A 12255-nucleotide genomic window follows, 5' to 3' on the forward strand; every position below is an offset into this window, starting at 1 on the left:
GGCTAATACCTTGACTCAAAGGCCTTCTCTAGAATCTACGATTTTCACTCAGTCTGCAGATTCTCTAATTGCCCCCCATAACTCTGATACCCCTGAACCTCAAGACAATATTGATGCTTCGCACTCCTCACAGCCCCCTAACGCAGTTAATACCGAACACTTAGTTGTTACTTCCCCTCCCTTAAAAAAAAGGAAAGCTGGAGGTCATCGCAAGTGCACCAAGCTGCTAAAGCAAGCGCCGAAGCCCAAGGAATTTATTTCTCCACCACTGGAGCCCCCGGCTGATTTTTCTACTAAGGCAAGACCATCACCTGGCGAATTAGGCTCAGACTGCAGGAACTTAAGTGATAATCACCTACCAAATTTGGATTTGATCCTGAAGCCCCTTTTTGTGTCCTTAGAGGAGAAACTAATATTATTAATTAATTCTAAATTTAAGCAGCTACAAGAAACCGTTACTAAACTTTTGTCTCAGCAATCTACCATAAAAACCAGCATAAATCCCACTTCATTTACTCAGGAACTGGTGTCAGATCCCAAAGTCTCACAGCAAGTTAATTGTTTAATGGATCATAATCAATCCTTGGTCCATTGTACATCCACTCGTGGCCTTCACGATGGTTTATTAACAGTTTCTCTGCCCACCCAGACTAGTGACATGACTGCTCTGTTGAAACCTGATATAGCTTCTAAGCCCAGATCTTCCGCTATTCTAAAGGAAGTTCTACAGCTCCCGCCAGATAGCATGCCATATGTTTTAGTTTTAGCCAATGTGCCCCCCCTTGATTGCACCCAGAAGGAAGATACTCACGCTTTAATAAGGAAATGTACACATTGGATGAGGCAAAAATTGCGATATCAAGATGATCTAAATAACAGAATAATTATGTCAAGAAGGGTGAAGTGGGTAGGTTTGTCTAAAAAAATATACGAAGGTGACTGTATAGTGATCAACTTTGCAAACCCCTGTTTTGTTAATCACCTACTGGCGACACTGCCATTGTGCGCGAAAGGGGATGGTGGGATTACAATTCATTCGTTAAGTTTCTTCTATGGACCGACTACCTTACCATCTCTTTTTATGAAGGATTCCCATGGATTAAATATAGTCGTGCCAAAGGCACCTTTATTGAAACCCATTGTTGACCTTGAGGATAACCAAAATCTGTCTACACTTGATGTAAACGACTGACAAATGGAGGGGGTGGGGTTTCTAAATGATACCAAACAGGAAAATGAGCTGGCGGGAGGGCATATATTTCTGGAATTACCAATAGGGCCTGAAGAGCCAGTTAGCTCATCACAGAATTTCATAGATACTGCCATAATTAAGGAGCCCGGGTTATTGCCCCAGGAAAGTAGCGTTTTTTTATCCTTAATTAGCTGGAATATTGCTGGGCTTCGATCCAAAGCTGAAAATTCAGAATGGTTGGAGTTTGTATCCACTTTTGACATTATTTGTCTTCAAGAAACCTGGCTTACGGCACCCTTTTATTTAGATGGTTATTATTCTGTGTCCCAGCCAGCTCTTCCATCTAGAGCGGGCAGAGCAAGTGGTGGGCTTTTGATACTTGTGTCACTATTACTCCCAAAAATTGAGGTTTCTCTGATTTGGTCTTCCACATTTTTTCTGGTGATTTTACTATCAATGACCGGGCGGAAAGATATTTTACTCTTAAATTTTTATAACAATATTCCGAGTATCGCCCTGTCAGGAAGCCTCGAAGATCTTACAGTCTCTTTAGACTCTGCTGGTAAATTACAGGATAGGGAATTTGACATGATTTGGGTCAGAGATTTTAATGCTCAACTGTGTAATCACGGATTACCCCATTTATGTGGCGCCTCTATAGAAGGCAGAGAGTCATTTACTCACTTTACACACTCTAATTTAGGCAATGCCCTGAATACACTTGTCTACAAATTTGATCTTGTTTTTGCAAGGGACACGACAAATAGTCAGACAAGGGAAATACCCACCTATACAGGGAGCATGAATGGTAGCATTATTGATTTTATTCTTATCGGCCCTTCACTTTCCCGTTTAATTGTGGATTTTAAGATTAAATCCCACTGTGCTAGTGACCACAATCCCTTGAGTATAAAATTGGCTTTTAAGACTAAGCCAATTTTATCTAGGACAATATGCAAGGGAAAAGAGGTTTTGGAAAGAAATTTTGGCCCTCGTAAGAGATAGGAGAGAGTAAATCCTAATACCTTTTATGAGAACCTAATAATACAAAGTAAGGTCCATATTAACACTTGCTTGTCTTTGCAATCCACTGGCGCCCACCTTATAACTGCTTTTGAGTGTTTAAGCCGTGCCATCTCTGAGACATTGACGTGCGCTGAATATCCTAAATGTACGAAACCCCAACGCTGGTTTAATTCGGCCTGGACAACCGCTCATAGAGATTTAAAAACAGCTATTAAATCTATACCATTTAATCGCGACTCAATTAAACAGGCTAGGGGCCGATATAAGTCAGCCCTTGAGGAGAGGAAGAATGAAATACGTACCAACGCATGGAAAGATCTTATGGCAGCTACAGAACTGAGGGATTCCTCTCAATTTTGGAAGGTGGTTAATCACCCATATTTTTCAGGACAAGTATATAGGGAGGAAGACTGTTTGATTCCGGAAGGGGTCTGGGTAGAACATTTTTCAGCCGTATTCCAGTCCGCAAATAACATTAATCATGGTGCAGAGGTTTGTGACCTCTCATGTCCGGTTACTCCCATTCCAATTAAAAGTGGAATTTTACTTGAGATACATGAGATCACCACAGCAATAAATAAAATGAAACAAAGGAAAGCTCCTGGCCCCGATGGGATTCCTGCGGATTTATTTAAATCTTTACCTGATTTGTGTGTTCCGTTAATCAAAAACGTTCTGAATAGCGCTATTCAAAGCTTTATTCCTCCCTCATGGCTAATGGCAATAATTGTCCCGATATTCAAAAAGGGCAATAGGCTTGACCCCTTCTGCTGCAGACCTATATCTCTCATTGACTCCACGGTAAAGATCTTGGGGAGTGTCATTTTGAATCGGCTTGAGGAGTGGGCGGCAAGGTCAAACATTATTTCGCCAATTCAATATGGGTTTAGGCCTGGATTAGGCACAGTGGATCAGGCCCTAAACTTACACCTTATTCTTAGCAAATATGTCATAGCAAAAAGGGAATCCATCCACCTAGCCTTTATAGATCTTTCCAGCGCATTTGACATGGTAAATAGAGTAAAATTGTGGGAAATATTGGACACAATGGGGGTTGAGCAAGATTTGTTGGATTTGATCAAACGCTTATATTCTAACCTTACCATTACAATTCAGTTTGGACAACATGGTGAAAGATCACAACCCCTTGCATCTAATCGGGGCGTCAGGCAGGGCTGTACTTTGGCTCCTTTTTTATTTCTGTAGTACATAAATGGCTTGTATAACTATTTAGCTCAAAATGGCAAGGATTTTCCGAGGGTGGGTTTTAGACAATTGCCGATTTTATTGTACGCTGATGACGCCGTTTTAATTGCTCGCACGGCCATTGGCCTACAGATCCTCTTGGACCTTTTTTTAATACACACTCAGGATCTCGATTTGAAAGTTAATTTCAAAAAGTCGTATGTTATGATTTGCGGTTCTAAGAACACACACACTAAAAGTTTTATAATGGGAGGGAACATTCGAACAAAGGTAAATAATTTCTGCTACTTAGGTTTGCACCTAAGTTCTTCTCTGTCATGGAAATTCCATTTAGAATTTTAAACTTCAACAAATGGAAAGAAATGTCGAAGCAATTTTTCGCTTTGCTCGCAGACTGGGGCACAGACCAGTACACCAGATTATTACGCTTTCTAAGTCTAAATGTGTCTCGGCGGCAACTTATGGGGATGGCCTCTGGGGATATACCAGCTCTATTATTCTACAACGGGCAGAGAATACATTTCTTCACCGGCTACTTATGGTACCCAAGAACGTAGCGAATATTATATGCCATGAGGAGCTGGGGGTTGGTTACATTACAGATTTGATAGATATTGCCCCCCTTCTGCTATGGATAAAAGTATGGTTAAATCCGGTGGCCACCTTAACACATGAGTGTGTAAAAGATTGTATTTCATTAGCAAACCATAACAAAATTCCATGGTTAAACTTTGTTCATAACTGCTTCCGAAACTTGGACTTGGAGTCTATGGGGGTCATTCTGACCCCGGCGGTCTCAGACCGCCGGGGCCAGGGTCGGCGGGAGCACCGCCGACAGACCGGCGGTGCCCCGCAGGGCATTCTGACCACGGCGCTTTGGCCGCGGTCAGTGCAGGAAAACCGGCGGTCTCCCGCCGGTTTTCCGCTGCCCGTCAGAATCCTCCAAGGCGGCGCAGCATGCTGCGCCGCCTTGGGGACTCTGACACCCCCTACCGCCATCCTGTTCCTGGCGGTTCGCCCGCCAGGAACAGGATGGCAGTAGGGGGTGTCGCGGGGCCCCTGGGGGCCCCTGCAGTGCCCATGCCAATGGCATGGGCACTGCAGGGGCCCCCGTAAGAGGGCCCGCTTGTATTTCACTGTCTGCATAGCAGACAGTGAAATACGCGACGGGTGCAGTAGCACCCGTCGCACCTTCCCACTCCGCCGGCTCGATTACGAGCCGGCTTCATGGTGGGAAGGTCGTTTTCCCCTGGGCTGGCGGGCGGCCTTTTGAAGGCCGCCCGCCAGCCCAGGGGAAAACTCAAAATACCCGCCACGGTCTTCCGACCGCGGTACGGTATTTTGGCGGCTCCCGCCGGGCGCGCAGTGACCGCGCCCGGCGGGAGTCAGAATGACCCCCTATGTATCTTAAACCAGAGCTCTTGCCCGCCAATGCGAAGGAGATTGTTAAATTACGATATAAAGAGTATGTTATGAATTCTAGATATCAAGCGGCAGAGAATCTGAGCTCTTTTGGTTCATATGTACAAATTCCATCCTCAAATTTGTTAGAACCTTATTTTATTTGGTTTCCGATTCCCTCCCTATACTCCTTACTTGTACTTTTTAGACTTAATATGATACATTTTAGAGTGGAGTTTCCAACAAAATGCGTGTGGGAAAAAACGTTATCACCATGCCCTTGTGACAATTTTTCGAAACAAAGCGCATGTCACTTTATTTTATTTTGTACACTTTACTCAGCTCCTAGGGAAACTTTTTTACTACCCATTTTGCATAATTTGCACACCTCATCTTATAATGAAGGATTGATTGGCATTCAAAGCCTCTCGTCCAAACAAATATGTAGCTCCATTTTAATTTTTATCAAATCTGCTATTATTATTAGGAATCGATATGAATCAGTAATGTGATTATTTCTTAATGGAATCTAGGTATTGTTTTATTGCTGTATATGATTTTATAAGTATTTATTATCTTATATTTAGTAGGTTCAAGTGGCACGTTTAGGTTCCAAAGACCTGTAGATTGAAGAATCTTGCTTTTTGAAATATGCAATAAGTATTGTATTTTATGATGATTTATATGTATGTATGTGTACTTTTATGGCAATACTCCGAATAAAGTTATTTGACTGACTGACTGACTGACACTGCTTCTCAACACCTTATCTTGTGGCCATTTTGGAAATACAAAGGTTTTCTTGATACCTATTTTTCACTTTTTATTTTTCAGCAAATGAATTGCTGTATACCCGGTATAGAATAAAAACTCATTGCAAGGTGCAGCTCATTTATTGGCTCTGGGTACCTAGGGTTCTTGATGAACCTACAAGCCCTATATATCCCGCAACCAGAAGAATCCAGCTGACGTAACGGTATATTGCTTTAAAAAATCTGACATCACAGGAAAAAGTTACAGAGTAAAACGTGGAGAAAAATTGCTGTTTTTTTACCTCAATTTTAATATTCTTTTATTTTAGCTGTTATTTTGGGAGCCAGCATTAGTTTCTCACCCATTTCGGTCACTAACTGGAAGGAGGCTGAAAGCACAAAAAATATAAAAAATGGGGTATGTCCCAGTAAAATGTCAAAATCGTGGTGAAAAATTGGGTTTTCTAATTCTAGTCTGCTTGTTCCTGAAAGCTGGGACGATGGTGATTTTACCACCGGAATTCCTTTGTTGATGCCATTTTTAGAGAAAAAACCACAAGCCTTCTTCTGCAGCCCTTTCTTCCCATTTCTTTTAAAAAACCGAAGTTTTTGCTGTATTTTGGCTAATTTCTTGGTCTCCTTCAGGGGAAACCACATAGTCTGGGTACCTCTAGAATCCCTAGGATGTTGGAAAAAAAAGGACGCAAATTTGGCGTGGGTAGCTTATGTGAACAAAAAGATATGAGGGCCTAAGCGCGAACTGCCCCAAATAGCCAAAAAAAGGCTCAGCACAGGAGGGCAAAAGGCCTGGCAGCTAAGGGGTTAAAGACTGAATACTTTATTTGCAGCATATAGGATCAGAAGAAATCTGCTGTGCAGTAATAAGCTTAATTAGATATTCACTAAAAGGAGTAAAAGTTATTGAATTTAATCTTAAAAAATGGTTTTCTTGTAAATGATTTTATTTTTCTTACCCAGATTTTTACAGAACTTGATGAAGAAATGGTGTTATGTTTTAACATTTGATTGTTTGAAGATCATTGTAATTAGCTATGAATTATTGATTAGTTTTATCTTTAATGTACAATACATATTTACTGGTGTATCAAAATAATGTGTATTGACTACTATTAGATGTTTTGTACTTTTATGGCTATTTTGCTGATGACTTTGATGTGTCTAAACTTTGTATGTATATGCTGTATACTTTATTACTCTAATCATTTTATTTAATTTTCTAATCAGTCGCAGACCCCTTGAGTAGGCTTGAGGACCCAGAATAAGAATCGCTATTCTAGGCACGTCTGGCGATTACCCTTGTGGATCCGAAATCAGCAAAGACCCTGGAGAGAGATCAAAAATGTGATTGTGCATATTGGATACATATATGGAGACTATAATGAGGTGGAGCCCAGTGATTGTAACAGCTCTTTTTGTGGATTAATATCTACAGTGTCATTACTATTCATTGAGTATTACCTGTCTGTGACAGTTCTGTTTGTAAACTTTTAGCTACTGGTGCCCATCCTAGTCATGGGTATTAAGTGACTATAACAGAATTGTTCGTGTCAGCAATAGTCATGAAGTATTAACCCTTTCTGTGCATGGGACGGCTGGTAGCCATCCAACTCTACAGTGATCATGTGAGTTAGATGGCTCCAGGCCGTCCGTGCACAATGCACTTCAAATCCCTTTAGTGTGAGCACCAGAGGGATTTCTTTTACAAAGAAACAGCCTCTGGAGATGGTGGAGAGCTTCTCCATCTCCTGAGGCTGTTTGTTTCTTTTCATTAAAATGACGATTGGGGCGTGCGGCGTGCTGACGTAATTTCAATGAAAACGAAAGTGCAAGGACCCAATCAGCTCTTTTCACCTTCCCTACCTAAGAGCTTCGGGAGCTATCTCAGCCCCCCGAGCACTAAGGCAGGCAGGAGAGGTTTCACTGGAAAGGGGAGAAATTCCCCTTCCCAGTGGTACTCCTTCCTAGTGGTTCCCTGCTTGGGGATCGCTGCAGGAAGGTGATTCCCAAGCCGGGATCTACCCACTAGACACCAGGGAGAAGGAGCGGCCCCTTGGACAAGGGCTTTTGCTCCCCCATTATTCTTTGGGGAATAATTCAGTCTTTCTGCTCCCCTGAGGTGCAGATAGGGGCAAAAGCTACTGAAAGCACAATAGATGTCTGGGATTAAATTTCTTTATAATGTGAAGAGGTTGCCCAAAATGGCTATGCCAATGCCCTCCTCCCCAAATATGTAAACAGTCTTTCTGCCCCCTCCCAGGGGCAGATGGGGGCAATATCCCCTGATCAGCCCCCCGGGGGCAGAAAGCCCACTATGCAGCATGGATTTTTTTTCCAAACATTTGGGTTGGTGGGGATGTCCAAAATGGGCTTAGCAATGGCCCCCACCCACCCCAAATATGTAAACAGTCTTTCTGCCCCACCTGGGTTTGGTAGGTCTCTCTAGATGGTTTTTGAGCCCAGGACCAAAAACGCAGGTGCCCCCCCCCTGCAAAAACAGGCCATTTTGAGACAAATAATTTTGATGTCTCCACAATACGTTTTGGGTCCTTCCCTGTTGCGACCACTCGGTTTATCCACACAAGTGAGGTATCATTTTTATCAGGAGACTTGAAGGAATGCTGGGAGGAAGTAAGTTTGTGGCTCCCCTTAGATTCCATAACTCTCCATCACAGAAACATGAGGAAAATTTGTTTTTTAGACAGATTGTGAGGTTTGCAAGGGATTCTGGGTAACAGAACCTGGTTAGAGCCACACAAGTTACCCAATCCTGGATTCCCTCGGATGTTGAGTTTTCAAAATGTGTTTTTGTAGACATATTTTGAGGTTTGCAAGAGATTCTGGTAGAATTTCTGGGTAGAATTTACAGGATGTTGGAAAAAAGGATGCACATTTGGTGTGGACAGCTTATGTGAACAAAAAGTTATAGGGGCCTAAGCTTGAACTACCCCAAATAGCCAAAAAAGGCTTAGCACAGGGGGAAGAAAAGGCTTAGCAGTGAAGGTGTTAACTCACAGTGAGATTTATATTTGTGGAGTATTGACTACCTGTGTCAGGACTATTCATAGATTGCTAGCTGACTATAACTATTCTATTTGTGGATTAACTCCCTTTTCAGTCATACCCATGGGATGTTATGTAACTGAATCAGCACTCTTTGAGGAATAATGCTAGCTGTGTTAGTACTATGCATATGCATGCACTGTCACCCCACTCTGGCTGCCCTGTTCATTTAGTATTTTTGGACTGTTACCCTCTATATGGAGCATTATCTACATATGCATGCCTACTAAGACAGTTCTATTTTTGAAGCTTAACTACCTGTGTCTGACTTTAACTCTTCTATTTGTGGAGTACTAACTGACAGAGTACTGTCTGCTGAGACAGTTCTATTTACCAAGGATTATCTACTTGTGCCAGTCCCAGTATATTTGTGGCTCAGTACCTTTATTGTCTATTATCTGACTGTGGCAGTCCCAATAATCGAGTCTGTTTAAGTAATATTAATTGACTTCCATCTGACCAGTACAGTTCTATTTACTGAATATTGTCTATCTGTTTCAGTCCTGGTTGTGACATAGTAAGTGACTTTGACAATTCTAATTGTGGAGTATTAACTACGCCTGTCAGTACTAATCATGGAATATTATCTGGCTGTGACACTTTTATTTGTAGAATATTATCTATCTGTGTCAGTACCATTGAAGGATATAGCCTGCCTGACTGCACAGTCAAAAAGGATAACTTCATAATGACAGTGTTACTCATGAAGCATTGTCTATGACAATGCTATGCAATGCACTTCAACCAAGCTGTTCATTCAATGAACTTAGCTTGTCTGCAGCAGTAAAACCTGCAAGTGACACTCTTCTACATTGGGTAAACAAGTCAATTTCCCTCACCTTCCGAATGTGGCAGGAGAACAGCACAGAGTTGTAGTTGTCTTTTCCCTTTTGCTCCTGCAGTGTTCTTGCAAACTGTGCAGCAGTCTGCGGATTGTCCTTCACCTGCAACAAAGCAGAAGAAGGGGTGAGTGTAGTTTGGCAATGAGACATTCAAGTACAGGTGCACACAAAGATGTGTACCTCTAACTTCCTTTATCTTCAGGGTTAGCAGTTTCTACTGGTTGACAGTTTGACCACTTTTTACAGATTTGTTTCCAGGTATGTGAGTGACAGGCCATATGTGGGTCTATATATTTCAACTTCATCTTGCAATTCGTGCCCTGTACACACCTCTACCAGCAAGGACCTGTGCAAAGTACCTTCCAATAGTAACTGCTTATCTCATCCAAGGATAATAACAAACAAGTTACTTACCTGTAACTAACATTATGTCAATTTTGTTGGAGTGTCTTTGGCAATGGTTTCTTCACATATGATGCCTTTGTTGACAAATTTTTGTCGCCATTTCTGCTACCTTTGAGGATTCATCTAACAGAGCAGTCAGCTCAGAAGTGGTCAGAAAAGATGAAGTCACAGAAGATGTGAAAGACGTCATAGCTAGAGCAGCTGATATTGCAGCATTAGGTGTAGAAGAGAGTAGCCCTCAGGACAACTAAGCACAGGTGTTAGGTGGTCTATCCTTTTTAGAGGTCTTACACAGAGTTTCCACTATGATGAATGGTGACTTCTCAGATTACATCTTTGTTTACAGGGCCTTACCTTCATCACAATGATGTGGTTCCATACTTGCTTTGATGGACCAGAATGAGCGGACTCAGCTTGTGCAGGTGGAACCTCACTGGAAGCCTATTTCCTTAGTCAACTCAGAAAGTGGCCATACACAACTAATCAAGGACATAACTGAGAATTTTCTGCAGACCTTGCAGTCTTTAGTCTCATGCCTTAGATAAAGACCTGGAATGTAGTTCTTGTGGAAGTTACAGATTCTGAAGAGAGCTGTCTTGTGATTATTCCAGCCGATAGTGCTCTATTTGACATGGAAAATAAAGGCAGGGAACTCAAACAGAATGAACCAGTAGAGATGGGAAAAAAACACATCCTGGAAAGTAGAGAAAATCCAACTTTGAAGGGAAGATAGAGCAGAGCACTAAAAGACTCCCTTCTGCATGACCCCCTTCCATGCTGTGCAAATCTGAAGTATGATGGCCTCAAGGCTGAGTGGTGTGCAGAGCGAGTACTTTATACTGGCTTAAGTGTAAGTAGTTTTTTCTGCGGCTGACTTCCTACTAAAGTGGCAGTATCTCTGACCCTCTAGGTATTGTTTGAGAAATACTCTAATTGTAAATCACTAGGAAGTGGGGAATAAAGGACACATCATGGCATCACAATGCATTGTTGTAAATAAAAAATGTGTTAATCATGATCACTATGCTCCTGGACAAATTCATGGCATTTTTCTGTAATATGATAACTCGGCCTGATTTAGAACTTGGCAGAGGGAATACACCGTCACAGATGTGATGGATATCCTGTCCTCCATAATGTGATCCCATTATGTCCTACGGGGATCGTAATATCGCGGGTGGGCTATCCGCTTGATGGAATATTCCACCAGCCAAGTTCTAAATCAGATCCTTTATATTGTACTTCCGGGCATATCAAGTTATTTTTGTGCACACCACAAAATTACGGGCTATTGTTTGACATTTATCATGGTATGCTTGCATATGCTAGCATTGTATGGTATTGCTGAGCATATCATGGCATTATACAGCGCTGTCAGGCACATATCAGCATTATCATTCGTATCATGACATCAAAAACCATAGCTGGGCATGCAATGTGCATTGCTGGGAATATTGTGGCATTATGTTGCCTTGTTCAGCATATCATTCCATTAATGGGCATAAGAAGCCATTAAAGGACATATCATTACCCTACATGGGATTGTTGAGCACAGTATGCAATTTCTGTGTACATCACGAAAGTGCATGGTAGTACTGATGGTCTTTACTCCTGTCCTCAGTGCTTATATCATGGTAATTCTTGGCATATAATTACAATGCTGGGCATACTGTGCTACTGATGAGCTGTTGCGATATTGCTGCAATATCATGATACTGCCCTACTTTGCTGGGCATATCACATGATATAATGGAAATCCCTGTCATAAAGTGTCCATTCCAGGCATATTCTAATGTCACCTGCTGTTGGACCTGGCCCTTTTTGCAGGGTTATCCCCAAACATTTTGCCTTCTCCCTCCTATTTTTCTGAACTGTTTTGTTGACTTTAGGACTCTGAGCACTTTGCCACTACTAACCAGTGCTAAAGTGTGTATGCTCACTGTCTAAAATGCCTTGGTGATTGGTTTCTCCATGACTGGCATATTTAATTTACTAGTAAGTCCCTAGCATAGTGCACCAGGTGTGTGCAGGGCCTGTAAATCAAATGCTATTAGTAGGCCTGCAGCAATGATTGTGCCACCCATATGAATGGACGTTCAAACATGTCTCAGGCCTGCCATTGCAGCATCTATGTGTGCAGTTTTGAACTGCCATTTCAACCTGGAGAGTGCACCCACTTGCCAGGCCCAAACTTCCCGCTTTCTACATGTATGTCACCCCTACAGTAGGCCCAAGGCAGCCCCATGGGCAGGGTGCCGTGTATTTAAAAGGTAAAACATGTACTGGTGCATTTCACATGTCCTGATATTGAAATACTGCTAAATTAGTTTTGCAATATCTCATGGACTAT

At 42.1% G+C, this 12255-nt stretch overlaps 1 protein-coding gene across 2 annotated transcripts in view; it reads right to left on the minus strand.

The window, feature by feature from the left end:
* Positions 1-12255, minus strand: part of LOC138261666 (unconventional myosin-Ig-like) — a 912364-nt gene that overhangs the window by 303701 nt on the left and 596408 nt on the right. For both annotated transcript variants that reach the window (XM_069210894.1, XM_069210895.1), the window contains one exon: positions 9498-9602. In XM_069210894.1, the coding sequence (XP_069066995.1) occupies positions 9498-9602 (105 nt within the window). The remainder of the gene's footprint in view (positions 1-9497; positions 9603-12255) is intronic.

Source organism: Pleurodeles waltl, chromosome 10, assembly GCF_031143425.1.
Source record: "Pleurodeles waltl isolate 20211129_DDA chromosome 10, aPleWal1.hap1.20221129, whole genome shotgun sequence".
NCBI lineage: Eukaryota > Metazoa > Chordata > Amphibia > Caudata > Salamandridae > Pleurodeles > Pleurodeles waltl.